The following is a 16,193-nucleotide window of genomic DNA, read 5'->3' as shown; positions in this document are numbered from 1 at the left end:
CATGTCCATTAATATACTTAGCAAGGTGCTAATTAATAACAAAAACATCTATGATAAAGGAATATTCCTTATATTTTGCAAAATATAACTGAAGGTGCAAATGAACAAATGTTAAGACAAAACACACAAAATGCAAGGGATAACATGACATAAAACAAACAAAAAGAGGACAAACATAAATAGCACAGAATAAATTATAACAAAACTTTAGGTACGATAGGGTATAACAATAAACAACAAACAAGAATAACAAAGTAAAAGGCAAGGAATAAAAACAGCTACGAATAATAAAATATAAACAGCAAGGAATGACAACACAAAAGAATAACACAAGAAACAAGGAATAACACAAATAGCCAGGAATAACATCATACAAATATCTGCCTTAAGTAACTGATTATAAAATGGAAGGAAGGAAAGAAATGTTTTATTTAACAACACACTCAACACATTTTATTTACAGTTATATGGCGTCAGACATATGGTTAAGGACCATACAGATATTGAGAGAGGAAACCCACTGTCGCCACTTCATGAGCTATTCTTTTTTGATTAGCAGCAAGGGATCTTTTATATGCACCATCCCACAGATAGAATACAGAGCATGTTCTATGTCATCTGCTGCCAGACCTATACTTTGTGCCAGCATAGACATGTTATGTTTTGTCACATTCCGTTCACACTTGCCAGACCCAGATGTTGTGTGTTTTGGGCCATACACTTTTCCAGAAAGCTGTAAACCGATTAAAAAATGTAGTCTTACCAGGCTGATGACTTAACCACTATGTCAGGGTTGAAAATTAACGTGAAAACCATGGTTGCCAGCAGGGCCAGTTGGAGAAAACTCTTACTGGCCCATCTCAAATTCAACAAGCCCTCCAGTTATCACATTGCAATTTAACTGCAGTCATCACATTGCAATTTAACTGCAGTCAAAATCAAAACTTGAATGTTCGTTTTTTTAACAATAACCATGTGCTCATCCTGTACAGTCCACTTGTGTCAAAAGGTAACAGATGAGTTGGCATGTAACTTCATAATGAATAAAGTTAAAATTGATATAAAAACCTGTACCAACTCAAATAACATCTTCCAGATTTTAAAAATACATTCAGTGTCTCCAATAGGTTTTGACATTTATTTTTAGAAAGACCAAGCCCATAACCACAGAAGCCGAATCTGGCACTGTGAAAATATAGTGCATGTTCTGTCCTCTGCTGCCAGATCAGTAATTTGCGCCAGTTCGCGTCTTTTGTCACATTTGATTCAGTTTTAGTGTGTTCCTTTTTTAACTGGTACCATTCTCATCAGACCCTAAAATCAACGGTCGCCCAACGGATAACCTTTTTAAAATTCTTAGTCACCCTTAGCCAATAAAGGTTGCCACGGGCGATCGGGCGACTGCTAATTTTCAACCCTGCTATGTCAGCAAAACTGGTATATTTTATTAAGCAAATGTAGTAGCCAACACTTCCCTTAAAAAACACTATCTCTGTAACAGTCATGAAAAAGATTTGCACACAGTCCTTCTCACTGTGTTGAACTGTACAACCGGCTTCAGTGGTGTCGTGGTTCTTCATGGGCTACTCTTTTCAATTAGCAGTAAGGGATCTTTTATATGCACCATCCCATAGACAGGATAACACATACCACAGCCTTTGATGTACCAGTTATGGTGCACTGGTTGGAGTGAGAAATGTGTACACGTGGAATGCATGTTCAAACACATCCAGGTGCATTTGGAAATGCTCATCTAAGCCCGGTATTAATGTAGAGAGCCTAGTTTTGCCTTACATGCTGATAACTACAGTTTATTATAATGCTTAAACACCTGCGTTTGAGATAAATAGGCTTCATAAATTCAAAGCAGATAGAAACCATAACTGACAAATAGGACAATAGCCTAATAAAGTCTCCACACTGCAAACATACAATTGACAGGCAACAAAAACTAAAAAAAAAGCAGCAGAAAATCTTTAACAATATTATTGAGTTTTGTAATAAATTATTACCAAATGTTAATAAAACCCCCCAATTTTTATGATGGTTGTTTAAATGAATAATATGTACAATATGTAAGTCACGTGGAAAGTTAAAAAGTTATTTAATATAAAGACCATACCTAGAATGGGCAGGTTGTCAGGTCAGTAGTTTTTGTTTAAAAGTGCTCTTTAGTCTATCTAGAGAAATTTGTTTATTTCTAAGCCTTGATTATTTTGTTATTGCCTCCCCCTAGGTATTTAGACTAGGTACCACTCTGAAAACTTTTAATCTTTCCTAAATTACAAATTGTTCCTTGTTAGCACTATGGGTGGGACATAGTCCAGTGGTAAAGCACTCAGATGATGCATGGCCAGTCTAGTAGGATTGATCCCCGTCGGTGGGCCCAATGGGCTATTTCTCATTCCAGCCATATAAAAGATCTCTTGCTGCTAATCGAAAAGAGTACCTATGAAGTGGCAACAGCGGGTTTCCTCTCTCAATATCTGTGTGGTCCTTAACAATATGCCATATAACCATAAATGAAAAAATGTGTTGAGTGTGTCGTTAAATAAAACATTTCCTTTGTTAGCACTAAATTGAACAAAAGTAGTTCTAGCTAAAATATGTAGACAACAAATCGACCTACTTATTTGTTTTTCTATAGAACCAAACATTGTTGCATGCATGTGTTTTACAGTTTCAAAGTAAGCAGCAAACACTCTCTCTGCATTTGAGTCAAGGTCAGTGATGGTTGTTTCATTTCATTTTATTTCATTTGATCTTTAATTTATTTTCATACTTTATCCCATTAAGTTTCATGCATGCTATCCTGGACATACATTTCAGCTATCTGAGCTGTCTGTCAGGGGTTAATGGTTAACTGTCAGTGGTTAGTGTATGAGAAGTCAGTGTAGTGGTCATAACCACCTTCCCAGTAAACTGTTAATATGATAGCAATAGGCTTGTGTTAAAGAGAAATCTGTCGCTTTAAACAGAGTATGTATTGTACACAAAGCACACTACTTATTTGTTTTTAAAGTTTTGTTTTTATTTTTATTTAACGACACCACTGGAGCACATCGATTAATTAATTGTCGGCTATTGGATGTCAAACATTTGGTAATTCTGACTCGTAGTCATCAGAGGAAACCCACTACATTTTTCCTAATGCAGCAAGGGAACTTTGATATGCATTATACCACAGACAGGATAGCACATACCACAGCCTTTGATATACTAGTCGTGGTGCACTGGCTGGAGCGAGAAATAGCCCAATGGGCCCACCGACAGGGATAGATCCCAAACCAACCACACATCAAGCGAGAGCTTTACCACTAGGCTACGTCTTGCCCCTTTGTTTTTAAAAGTAGTTATCTTGGTCCTGTGGCCTCGGTAAAGTCTTGTCTCATCCCATGCCACCAGTAACTCATTACAACTCACTCTGGGTGGGAGCCAGTATGTGGATGTGATCCCAGTACCTACCAGCCTAAAGTCTGATAATTTAAAACTAGTTATCTTGGTCCTGTGGCCTCGGTAAAGTCTTGTCTCATCCCATGCCACCAGTAAGTCATTACAACTCACTCTGGGTGGGAGCCACAATGTGGATGTGATCCCAGTACCTACCAGCCTAAAGTCTGATAATTTAACAACTAATGTGTATGAACAATATATGGCTTTTTGCTTTCTATAGATAACACGATTATTTTGACCGTATATCAGGAGATATAAGAGATGAAACCCACTGTTACCACCCAGGCTATTCCAACTGAATAAACAGCAAGGAATATTTTATATGCCCTTTCCAACAGACAAGACAGAACTGCTAAAACATAATAAAATGATTATTAGCAACCAATGAAAAAACTGCTTACAATCAAGGAAAATACTAACAACCAATGAAAAAACTGCTTACAATCAAGGAAAATACTAACAATCAATGAAAAAACAAATAACCCATGAGAAGAATGTTAACCACTAACCAAAAGACTTCTCAATGCTTACACTCAAAGACTTCTAACAACCAAAAGAACTATTGCTGTTGCGAAATTTGCTAACAACCAATAAAAATATTGCTAACAAGGCTTCTAACAACCAATGAAACTATTGCTAACTGCTAAGAAATTTGCTAACAACCAATGAAAACACTGATAACAAGACTTCTAACAACCAATGAAACTACTGCTAACAACTGAGAAGACTGCTAACCTTGCGGACACTCTTGGCGATGCGTTCGTCCTGTGTGAAGAGCAGGACGCGCTGCAGACCGTCCAGGTACGACACCCAGAAGATGACCATCTTGTCTGTACGCATCTTGCCAAGAACCTTCTCATCCAACATCTTTAACAGGCCATCAGTCTCATCACTTTCATCTGCAAGGAAATTAAACAATCACAGTCTGAAAATGATGAGGCTAATAATGTTAGTTTAATTTTTATATTAACTTACTAAGTTATTACAAGAAATTATTTATATACTTTAACTTACCAGAGAATTATAAACTGCAAAAAAAAAAGGAGAAGAAAATATGACAAATGCAAATAGGTATGGGTGAATGGATGGATGGATGGATGGGTGAGTGGATGGATGGATGGAATGGAGGTATGAATGGATGGATGGAATGGATGGATGGACAGATGGACGGGCAGACTGATATATGGACAGACAACAACTCACCATCTGGGCTACTGTCTGGGTTGTATACAGAATCGGTGATATCCACAGAACCGTTGTTTCGTAATGATCGGACACTCAAGCGAACTTCACCAGCTCCATCCTACAAAACACAATGGACATCTTCGTATGCGATTACGGTCATCAGAACTTAATAAGATGAGAGTCATTGCCCCAACCTGTTATCTCCCCAACCCTGTTTAAAAATAAACCCATAAAGATTTTCAGACAAAATTCTAATTGGTATATTTGATACACATGATTGATCAACCCTATGATTCGTAACACCTTCCTCAATATATAATATCCTAACTTCAGTACCAAATGGGAGGAAAGCATGAACATGCACGCATGTTCGCACGCACATACACAAGCACAACAGACACACAATGGCATAGAGAACAAAGTTAAGTAAGTGTCTTTTGTTTAACGACATCACTGGAGCACATCGATTAATTACCGGTAATCATTGGCTACTGGATGTCAAACATTTGGTAATGCATAGTCATCAGAGGAAACCCATTACATTTTTTCTAATGCAGCAAGGGATCTTTTATTTGCACTTTCCCACAGACAGGAAAACACATACCATGACCCTTGTCCAGTTGTGGTACACTGGTTGGAATGAGAAAAAACCCAATCAGCTGAATGGATCCACTGAGGTGGTTGATCCTGCGAAGCAAGCACCTCAAGCGAGCACTCAACTGACTGAGCTAAATCCCGCTCCTGGCATAGAGAACAGTTACTCCACAGTAGGGATGCCCTGGATCCATCCAAATGCCCAGGATTGGGGGAAGGAGAGTATACCTACCTTATTGATGAAGCATGGATAACTGGGCTTTTTACGCCCATACACATTCCACATCAGTGTTCTCTCGGCCACTGGCTCATCCCAGGTGTAAAGTAGCGCCTGATTGGCTGACAGTAGAGTGACTTGGCTTTGGTTCCTGGAACACAAATAGATTGATTTTATACTACCTGCAATTAATACACTGATATTATACCGTCTGATGTCAGTATATTATATAAATGGACATGGATATTAATCAAACTAAATACATTTTTAGTTCTGACTGTGTTTTGCATTTGGAAATAGTAATATTTATCGTAAGATGACACTGCACCTTTAACATACAAAAAGAAGAAGTGTTACTTGTTTTTCTTTCTTTTTCTCTTCTTTAAACCCCCCCCCCCCCCCCAAATCTTGCATAGTTATTAAATCATATGTTTCTTACAAGACAAATAACCCTCCACATCTAATGGTATAATGAAGAATTCATCTTTATTTTGGTGTATTTTAATATTTAAATCACACATTTCTCAAAATTATAGGGGTTTTTTTTTAAAGTTTTTTTTGTTTAACAACACTACATTGATTTATTAATCATTGGCTATTGGATGTCAAACATTTGGTAATTCTGACATATAGCCAGAGGAAACCTGCTACATTTTTCCATTTGTAGCAAGAGATCTTTTATATGCAAAATCCCACAGCTAGGATAGCACATACCACAGCCTTTGATATACCAGTCATGGTGCACTGGCTAGAATGGCAAATAGCCCAATGGGCAAAATTATGGTTTTGGCTTATAAAACTCTATAAGAGTTTAAGTCTTTACCATCATGGTAAGACCATACAAACTGTATGTCAATGAATATTTGAGTCCACACTTTAAGTTTTATAACAATAAGCCCTGTTTATATTTTGCATTAGAAAACAATGTCAAAAAAGATGGGGTGGTCAGACTACCTTTTTAACATACAAAAAGAAATCAGGCATCTTTTTTTTACAATTTTTTCCCTTCATGTTTGGTGTGGGTGGGGGTAAATTTTGTGTTTGTATGATTTCATACTATATTCAAATCCCCAAAAATCTTACTTCTTTTATTCTTCTTTAAAAAAAAAAATCTATCATTATAAAATAATGCTTTTCTAATGATAAAAACACCCTTCATCTCCACAGGTATAAATCAGCATAGAAGTGTGTCTTACTTCTGATGTATTTTGATGAAGACATCCTCACAGAGGTTTTCCACCCGGACCGGGGCATCTCCTGCACTGTAATCCCTGAACGTAACTGTGATTGGGGAGTCTGTGCCTCCTCTCACCTCCACACCGATGGCAGTCTGTAAACACAGTATTTGATTGATATATATAACATATACAGGTTACTACATGAGTATGTGTGCAGTACGAAATACACCAAACAAGTTCCAGAACTGCTTTATTCCTTAAGCGTTACTAAGGATATTAATACAGTTCTCAATAGATTTTTTCATAATTGTTCACACAACACACAGGTTACAATATTTATTTATAATTATAATTTGGATGTGCATAAAAACATATTTAGAAATGTTTGTTTATCTTCTGTTGCCATGAAAGCCCTTACACATAATATGGTGTGTATCATTTTAAAATGTTCATAACCTCTTCACTGCACTGAGGATGTATGTTGTAAGTCTCCTGTATGTTGCTGGCAATGCTGTGTAGGTGTGTTTTGTATGTCCCCACACAACCTTTAGTGTTTTGTATGTCCACACACAACCTTTAGTATTTTTTGTGCTGGGGGCGTCGTTAAACATTCATTCATTCTACATAATAAATTTATATTATATTGAAGGCTAGAGTAAATGAAAAACATGCTGAATTCTCAAGTTTTCAATATCCTATTCATGATAAATTTTTCTTTTATATTTGAAATGCTTCATGTTAAAATGAATGCTAGAAATGAAAAACCAGTACTGACCCCATGCTGCATTCTGAGGACTGTGGTGTGAGGCATCTTGAATGGGAAGTGCTGTGACATGACAATGCTCTGTTCGTACTTAACGTACATGTTGAACGACTCAGTGGTTGGCCAAAATGGTTTACACTGAAAGAAAAAAACCCAGTCATTGGGTGATATACAAACCATAAGTGTCATATGGAGGTGAAGCAGTTTATGAGGGGGAGGGGGGAGATTATAATTAGTAAACATTATCCTATAATCAGGGGAGGGAATTGGTGAACTGTTAAAAAGAGGAAATCTAGAGGGGTCCTGGAAATTCTTAGAATCCTAGGTTAAAATCTGTGCCATCTGACAGATTTTTGAAGAAAGGACGATTAAAATGTGAGGAAACGCAATGTTCCATGAGAGGAAAACAGTTGATCCGAGGAGAATTCCCACCCCTGTATAATACTGCCTATCACATTAATCAAGATGATCCCATAACATCAAAGACCTTACCCATTACTAAAAATCTGAAGTTTTCAAGATTTAGAACGTAAACTGACTGAAAAAGTAGACAGTTCCTAGTTGTGAGTTTTTATCAAAAAACAAGGAAAGATTACATTTGTTTAGTGCTAAAATTCAAATGATTTTCATCTTTGAATATTTATGTTTTAATAAAGTTATTTCAATTTTAAATACAGCCAAACCTACTCTAGTTGCCACCTGTATTAAGAGGTCACCTGTATAAATAGGCCACATTTTTATTAACCCAAATCATCTAATATAATATAAACTGACCTGTATTAAGAGCCACCTGATTTAAATACCACTTTTTTATACTTCCTTTGGTGGCTGTTTAACACATGTTTGACTATAGTTGTTAGGATAATAGCATGTTTTAAAAGTGAGTTTCTGCCAGTGAGTACCTCTCCAATGTTGATATCAAACCAGAGATCAGCCTCTTCGTTCTCTTCCATGAAGCGCATTTTCTGCCGTGTACAGTTGATGATCAGGAAAAATGGCAGCACCGTGATGATCTTGGTTAACTTGAGATGGGACATCTGGCTCTGAACCATGAACTGTTAGAGACAAGGTGAGAGTTATCAGTCTATTATTAAATGGTTATATCTTTGTTAAAATGAGATGGGACATCTGGCTCTGAACCATGAACTTTTAGAGACAAGGTGAGAGTTATCAGTCTATTATTAAATGATTATATCTTTGTTAAAATGAGATGAGACATCTGGCTTTGAACCATGAACTGTTGGAGACAAGGTGAGAGTTATCAGTCTATTATTAAATGGTCAGTCTGTTGTTAAATGGTTATGTCTTTACCATTTAACTCTGAACCATGAACAGTTGGAGACAAGGTGAGAGTTATCAAGTCTGTTATTAAATGGTCAGTCTATTGTTAAATGGTTATGTCTTTGTTAAAATGAAATGAGACATCCGACTCTGAGCCATGAACTGTTGGTTGAGTTCACCACAAAATGAGTTATCAGTCTATCGTTAAATAGTTACATCTTGGTTAAATTGAGATGGCTTTGAAGCACGAACTGTTGGAGACAAAGTGAGAGCTATCAAATCAAATGGTCAGCTATCAAATTAATTGGTTACGGCTTGGTTAAAATGATATGAGACATCTGGCTTTGAAGCATGAACTGTTGGTGTCAAGGTGTCAAGTCTATCATATCATGGTTAATATTCAGCAGTTATCAGTCATTGCACCAACAAGACAGAAAGGTAAAGGAATGTTCAATGTAAACATAACTACATTATTCTGCCTAAAACAAATACATTTTAACTGCACCATTTGCAGATGAGGAATACTAGTAGTAAAAATGACCAATTTAAAAGAGAAATGTCTGTGAAAGAACATACCATGTACTTCTGCTGTCTCTCTTTCTCATGGCAAACTACAACACCACTGCTTGCTACAGTATCGAGCGAAAACGACTTGGACCACTTTGACTCATACACCCGCAATCTAGTCTGTGAAGGAGAAAATACAGTTAAGACAAGATGCATCAGTTATATTAATAAATCTATGACTGTTGTGAGGCTAACTGATAAAGATGAGGGGTTGCGGTATTTATATCTTGTAGTGTACACATATATGATATCATAAACTCAACAGTGAATCGGTGTTTAACATATGCTACTCTTACCAAATAGCAGCAAGGGATCTTTTACTTCCACATTCCCCCAGACAGAACAGATCTTACAATTACATACCAGTTGTTGGCCACAAGGTTGGAACAGTAGCATAGCATGGACGGGGCCACCGGGGTAGTTGCCCAGGGCGCAAACTTCTGGATTGGTGGAAGGGACTCGGGGAGTGCTAATGGTCCACTGGTTAGGGGGCGCAATACTTGCCTTGACCCTGGTGCTGGAAACCCACGCTACGCCACTGAGTTGGAATGGCAAAATGTCTACAGAATCCACCAATGGAGGATAGATACTGTAAGCTAGCCAAGTGCTCTAATCATATGCTGAATCTTATTTTACCGTAAAGCTGAGTTATAATTTACCTTTTTCTTCTTGTATTTCTTGAATCTGAAAAGCACTGGGTTGGAGACAGCACCACACTCGAACACAGCATCTGAGATAGAGCCCTGAAATTAACACACAGACATGTTACTGTTACATTTCAAATTTATTTCCATGTTGCATTTATGTTTTATATTAAAAAGATATTTGAAATTCTAAACTGGGGCCATTAATACAGAAAAAAAATTGATGGATCTTTAAAAGGAAGGGATTTCTGGCAGCTTTTTATCAATGAACATGGACTGGAACAGTTTTTACGTGACACTAAAATCCAAAATTCTGAAAAAATCCTCATGTTTTTTTATCATTGGGTCCCAAAGGCAAGTATCAGCATTTGTAGCTCAATCAAATACTGCTGTGCATTGCAGGGTCTCCTTGGGGCAGAGTGCATTTAATAAGACACATTATATTCAACCCACCCTGATTTGCAAGGGGAGCTCAGTCTTGTTGACAATCCAGTACGGGGAGTATATGTACAAATCCAGGGCCTGCGAGTGGTCAGCATGGATACTCAGACTCAGATACTTGTTCACATTCTCAATGTCTATATCAGTTTCCATGGCAATGGCCTTGAACTCGTCCAACTCTGAAGAAATGTCCAGACTTCCTCTCCAGTCACATCCCAGATAGTCACTGATCTGTGGAAATAAAAAGGTTAACACTGAATTAACAAATTAAAAGCATTAATATACATGACCTGAAATTAGTTTCTTGAGATTTATTTCTTACAATATACATTAAATGACAATGAAGTGCCCCAAAAATATGTGTGGCTTTAAATTAAATAGGAAGAGGTTTGTTTGTTTTGTTTAATGACACCACTGGAGCACACTGATTAATTAATCATCAGCTGTTGGATGTCAAACATTTTGTAATTCTGACACAGTCATCAGAGGAAACCAAGAGATCTTTTATATGCACTTTCCCAGAGACAGAAAAGCACATACCACAACTTTTGACCAATTGTGGTGCACTGGTTGGAATGAGAAAAAAACCAATGTTAATATGAAATAGATAAACAGACTGGTATTTTGTGATTTTATGATTTCAAATCAGGAGACATTTAAAAGAAGAGAATTTCCTGTTTTAATAAATATGATATATCATAATTTACACTATGGGCATTATGTATATGTCTTTTACTTGCTTTTCTTTTGCTGCTCAGGATATATGAATTAACAGTTAATTAGCAAATGAGATTCTTACCGAAATGAGCAGCTTGTAGGTCTTGTGAAGGTTGACAGTGTAGAGCGGAGTGTTCTCTCCATGGGTCAGACTACTAGATGATCCAGTACCCTACAAAAAGAAACAAAGACACCATTTTTATAAATACACTGAAAAATCTGTCAACAAATAAAAAAAAACCCAACACATTTACCAGTTTAATAAATGCATCATAACAAATTATACATGTAAATATTACAGAAAACAAATCCATCATTTGAATAAATGCTATGTGTAGTTTTCAAAACACATTTCTAAATGTATACCAGAAAAAACACTGAATCATTTGTAAAGTAAATTGTAGATTACCATACACAGGTGACAATATTTCGAAATCTGAGCTAACCGGAAGTCAGTTCACGTGGTTTTACCAATTGTTTGGTTATGTGAATTGTATTTGCGTAACCCGTGGGTTACCTGATCGGTTACCTCAAAGTTACGTTGAAATTATATTTTACACTGTAAATACATAATTTTTAGCTCAAACATAAAGTTAAAGCAAAATACAAACTGAATGATTGAATGAATGAATGAATGAATGATTGAATGAATGATTGAATGAATGAATGAATGAATGAATGAATGAATGAATGAATGAATGAATGAAATGAATGGTTTAACGACACCCCAGCACCAAAATACATATCGGCTATTGGGTGTCACAAATGGTAAGACAACATTTGATAAAACAGTTTCTTTAATGCTTGATAAAGTTAATAATATTGTAAAAGGACTAAATATCAGCCCCAGTACTAAAACAAAATAGATATATTTGGAGGGAAAATGTCCATTCCCTGGTTCCTGTGGAGAATAACACACAATACTCACTTTATCAATGGTACTTCTATACTACAGTAATGTTCAAAATGTTTTCTTTTTAAAGCTCATTATGTGATGTTAGTATTTTTTCAACTTTTGTGACACTTCTGGATTCCTGTTTACGTTAAAACCGTTTTCTACATTTGTAAAATTATAGTCAATCCAATATTATGTCTACATATATTCCTTTTGAGATACAATAGCAGGAGATAATTTGGCCATCTCCAGCAGTCTGTGCACATTTCTTTAAAAAGTTTTGGCTTGACTCTATACTGAGCATTTAGTTTAGACTGGTCGCAAGTTACAACTGTGACAATATACAGTTGTTTACTGGTTTGCTGCACATCTAGTATCTAAAAATCAGTCTAAAACATTTACTAGTAGTATGTCTGCATGAATAAATTTCCTGTAATCGCGAAGTTCGCAAGTTTTAATTTCTGAATGTCTACAGGTCATGACGTAACCGATTTGCGGTTTGTGTAAATTTAATTTTGCGTAACTGACACCCGAACAGCATGGCAGTTCAAGTGAAATATTGTTGTACATACCTCTAAAAATAACCATAGATCATGAAAAATAACAGATTATTCTACATACTTCTAAAGAAATCTGAAATTGAATGCAAAGTAGTTGTTTGAAGTCAAAAGTTTGTTTTGTGCACACTGATTAATCTAATCATTCGCTAATGAATATCAAACATATGGTATTTATTTTTCCAAGGAACACTAAATTTGACAATTAGTAGCAAGAGGTCTTTTAAATGCACTTTCCCAGACAGGACAGCACATACCATGGCTTTTGATATAGTTATGGGGCACTGGTTTGGAAGATGGGAAAAAAAACAATGGGTCCACTGAAGAAGTTACCTTACTGACTGATCTAAATTCCATCTCAAGTTGTTTGAGTCACAAACCATACCTCTAGAGAAAACTGTATATCATATGGCAGGTAGTTGAGTTACTGAATATACCTCTAGAGAAAACTGTATATCATATGGCAGGTAGTTGAGTTACTGAATATACCTCTAGAGAAAACTGTATATCATATGGCAGGTAGTTATGCAGGGTCACAGGAGGATACAGTGAGATTGTGTGATATGGAATCGTCCTTGGAACAGTCTGTGCTGGATTCAGATGGGCCCCTTCTTTGCAGAGAACCTGAAAGATACACATGTCAGCAATTAATAGTCGATGATGTGTTTTAGGTTTGTGTTATTTAGTTGCAGCATTTTGTCTTCACTGAGCATTTAAAGAAGACCATTGATCACTGATCTGTTATTGATTTGGTGAACAAAAATGCATTCACTACCATTTTATGTAATAAAACAATCATTCTGAGAGTACTGCTAAAGCAATACATGTCCTCTACTGGGCTCAACACATTTTTGTATCTCCTAAGTTCAAGGGCCATAACTCTGTCAAACATGGGTAAATCGCCATGAAATTTGGTCTGTAACTATACATGATAAAGCTATACATAAAATTTCAGCTGAATATCTTGAGATACTGCGAACAAATTCTGGAAACCTATACATAGGACAAACAGACAGACAGACGGATGACAGAGACAAAACGTATAGTCCCCTCACCACCTATACATAGGACAAACAGACAGACAGACGGATGACAGAGACAAAACGTATAGTCCCCTCACCACCTATACATAGGACAAACAGACAGACAGACGGATGACAGAGACAAAACGTATAGTCCCCTCACCACCTATACATAGGACAAACAGACAGACAGACGGATGACAGAGACAAAACGTATAGTCCCCTCACCACCTATACATAGGACAAACAGACAGACAGACGGATGACAGAGACAAAACGTATAGTCCCCTCACCACCTATACATAGGACAAACAGACAGACAGACGGATGACAGAGACAAAACGTATAGTCCCCTCACCTTGAAGTTGAAAGACTTTTTCTCTTCATTTTGAGACTGACACATAAAATATTTACTCTTCTCCTTTGCCTGGACCAAATCTTGCCACCAGAGGGGGTTGTATGTCAGCTCATAGCTAAAATGGAGGAACGTAACAAAACAGATGTTTTAATCCCATTTCTTCACATGAACTTTAAAATAACTATGATTTAATAAGAAGGTACTAAGAATGTTATTTATTTGAAATAGTGTCATTTAATACAGAACTATGCCTGGAGAGAGAGACAGGGAAGGGGGAGGGGGGGGAGAGAGAGAGGAGAGAGAGAGAGAGAGAGAGAGAGAGAGAGAGAGAGAGAGAGAGAGAGAGAGAGAGAGAGAGAGAGAGAGAGAGAGAGAGAGAGAGAGAGAAGAGAAGAGATCGAGAGAGTGAAGAGTGAGACAGACAGACAGACAATTATTTAATAATTTAAGTCACATGGACTTCACTTACTTTAAGTCAGATGGAGCAACATAAAGCTTGCAATGAAATGCCACAAACAAAGGGAGGTAATACACTTCCTGTGCAGCAACTGTCGTCAACTTAGAGAATTCTGCTGTGCCAGCTAAAGACTCCATTGCTCGATACTTCTTGAGGTCCTCCGTTTTACACCAGACATCCACAGCGAGTGTTAGGTTGTTCTTGAGCTATCGAGTACAACATAACATCAAAATATGTTTTAAAATGTTACAAATATGTAGTTTAAAAAGTATTTATTGTTAAAAATGTTTACTACTAAACAATATTAAAGGCATACTGTCACAGATTTAAGGACCTTATTTCTTTAAAAATAGATAATACATGAAAAATACATTAGTTTGAAAACCAAATCTAGCTATCACATCACTTTAATTATGATGGATTGAAATCCATATCAATCCCCTTGGCAATTTTAGTTTTTGAATTATGGACCATTGCCATAATTCAATTATTTTCACAAAATATAATTAATAAGTGAAGTATGGTGGTTACGTAGATGTTTGAATAAAGTACATTTAGGGGGAAATCAAATATATTTTTGTTCAGGTAATACTTTCTTAAGCCATTTAATAGATCAGTCGTCTGTGACAATATGCCTTTAACTACAAAACCACTAAAACTGGCTTAAACTGGCTCAAAATCCATTTGTCAATATCTCCTCCATGCCATATCCTCAACTTTTAATTACATTGATGCGTTTAAGACAATACTTTGTTGTACTCTGGGAATACTCCTGATACTCCAAATTTGACAATTATTCTAATCTAAGACTCTCTGGGTGATAGTTTAGCATCTACTAGCTGAAATAAGAGTTAATATTTCACTGTTAAAAGAAACACTTCTACACACCTGCAGGGGTGAAAACATCTTGATGACCTTGCTGCCATGCCACATGTCAATATCCAGAACAAAACAGTAGCGGGTACAGTTCTGTAAAATAAACAGAAGATAAAACATGATATATGTTCTGGAATATTACTAGGCCACCTTTGTTAATAACAGCAGAATTGCATATCAGGAAAACCTAGCTTTAGCCTCAACTGATCATCATCATCATCATCACCATCATCATCATTATCATCATCATCATCATCATTATCATCATCATCTTCTTCACCATCATTCACTTAAATCAAAATGTTGTGGTAACTGTTACATCTCTCAAGCATTAAAAAAAAAAATGTACAGAGAAAACATATAATTTCAATAATTATTGTTAAAAGATACTGTACAAAACATCCAGTAGATTTTTAATTAAATTTTAGTACTCTAATACATATATTACAGATATATGTTGATGTTAAAAGTTTATTAAAGAAACCAAACAAAACCTGATTATTTTTAAATATAGGTACACAATAAACATAAAAACACTTGGTTGACTAAAAAGCTTAAAAACTGCAAGAAAGTATATTATTACTATAAGATCAGATGAAGTCTTTAAAATGTTAATAATTAGGCTTCAGGTACATCATAAATGGAAATAAGATATATATTCATAACCAAAATATCACAAAGAATAAAAGACTAAGTTACAAAAGCTACTCTATTTCTAACATTAAAATAATTATCTACAGAAGTAATGGTTAAACAAAACAGATCACCTTTTTACTTTACAACATCTATTATACAAATATGACAACTGATTTTGATGTGGTTGGGGCAAATTAGCCATGGGCGTCATTTGGTGGGGGACAGGGGGGACATGTCCCCCCCACTGCTAAAAGTGGGGGGCACAGAATATCTGATGTCCCCCCCCCCCCACACTTTACTCTAAATAATGTTCTCAGACAGCCACAGTGATTAGTCGCACGAAATATTGTTA

At 36.2% G+C, this 16,193-nt stretch overlaps 1 protein-coding gene across 1 annotated transcript in view; it reads right to left on the bottom strand.

Moving 5' to 3' along the window:
- LOC121369658 (vacuolar protein sorting-associated protein 13A-like) overlaps positions 1 to 16,193 on the bottom strand; it is a 184,805-nt gene that overhangs the window by 24,432 nt on the left and 144,180 nt on the right. The window contains exons 57-70 of the mRNA XM_041494703.1: positions 15,218 to 15,298; positions 14,342 to 14,535; positions 13,873 to 13,987; positions 12,982 to 13,116; positions 11,123 to 11,212; positions 10,336 to 10,554; positions 9,898 to 9,981; positions 9,248 to 9,358; positions 8,293 to 8,445; positions 7,403 to 7,528; positions 6,646 to 6,779; positions 5,465 to 5,600; positions 4,657 to 4,756; positions 4,189 to 4,352 (exon numbers count right to left, since the gene is read on the bottom strand). Coding sequence (XP_041350637.1) covers positions 4,189 to 4,352; positions 4,657 to 4,756; positions 5,465 to 5,600; positions 6,646 to 6,779; positions 7,403 to 7,528; positions 8,293 to 8,445; positions 9,248 to 9,358; positions 9,898 to 9,981; positions 10,336 to 10,554; positions 11,123 to 11,212; positions 12,982 to 13,116; positions 13,873 to 13,987; positions 14,342 to 14,535; positions 15,218 to 15,298 — 1,842 coding nt within the window. The remainder of the gene's footprint in view (positions 1 to 4,188; positions 4,353 to 4,656; positions 4,757 to 5,464; positions 5,601 to 6,645; positions 6,780 to 7,402; positions 7,529 to 8,292; positions 8,446 to 9,247; positions 9,359 to 9,897; positions 9,982 to 10,335; positions 10,555 to 11,122; positions 11,213 to 12,981; positions 13,117 to 13,872; positions 13,988 to 14,341; positions 14,536 to 15,217; positions 15,299 to 16,193) is intronic.

Source organism: Gigantopelta aegis, chromosome 4 (assembly GCF_016097555.1).
Source record: "Gigantopelta aegis isolate Gae_Host chromosome 4, Gae_host_genome, whole genome shotgun sequence".
Lineage (NCBI taxonomy): Eukaryota > Metazoa > Mollusca > Gastropoda > Neomphalida > Peltospiridae > Gigantopelta > Gigantopelta aegis.
Note: the sequence above shows the minus strand (reverse complement) of the source record. Positions and strands in the feature narration are given on the sequence as shown.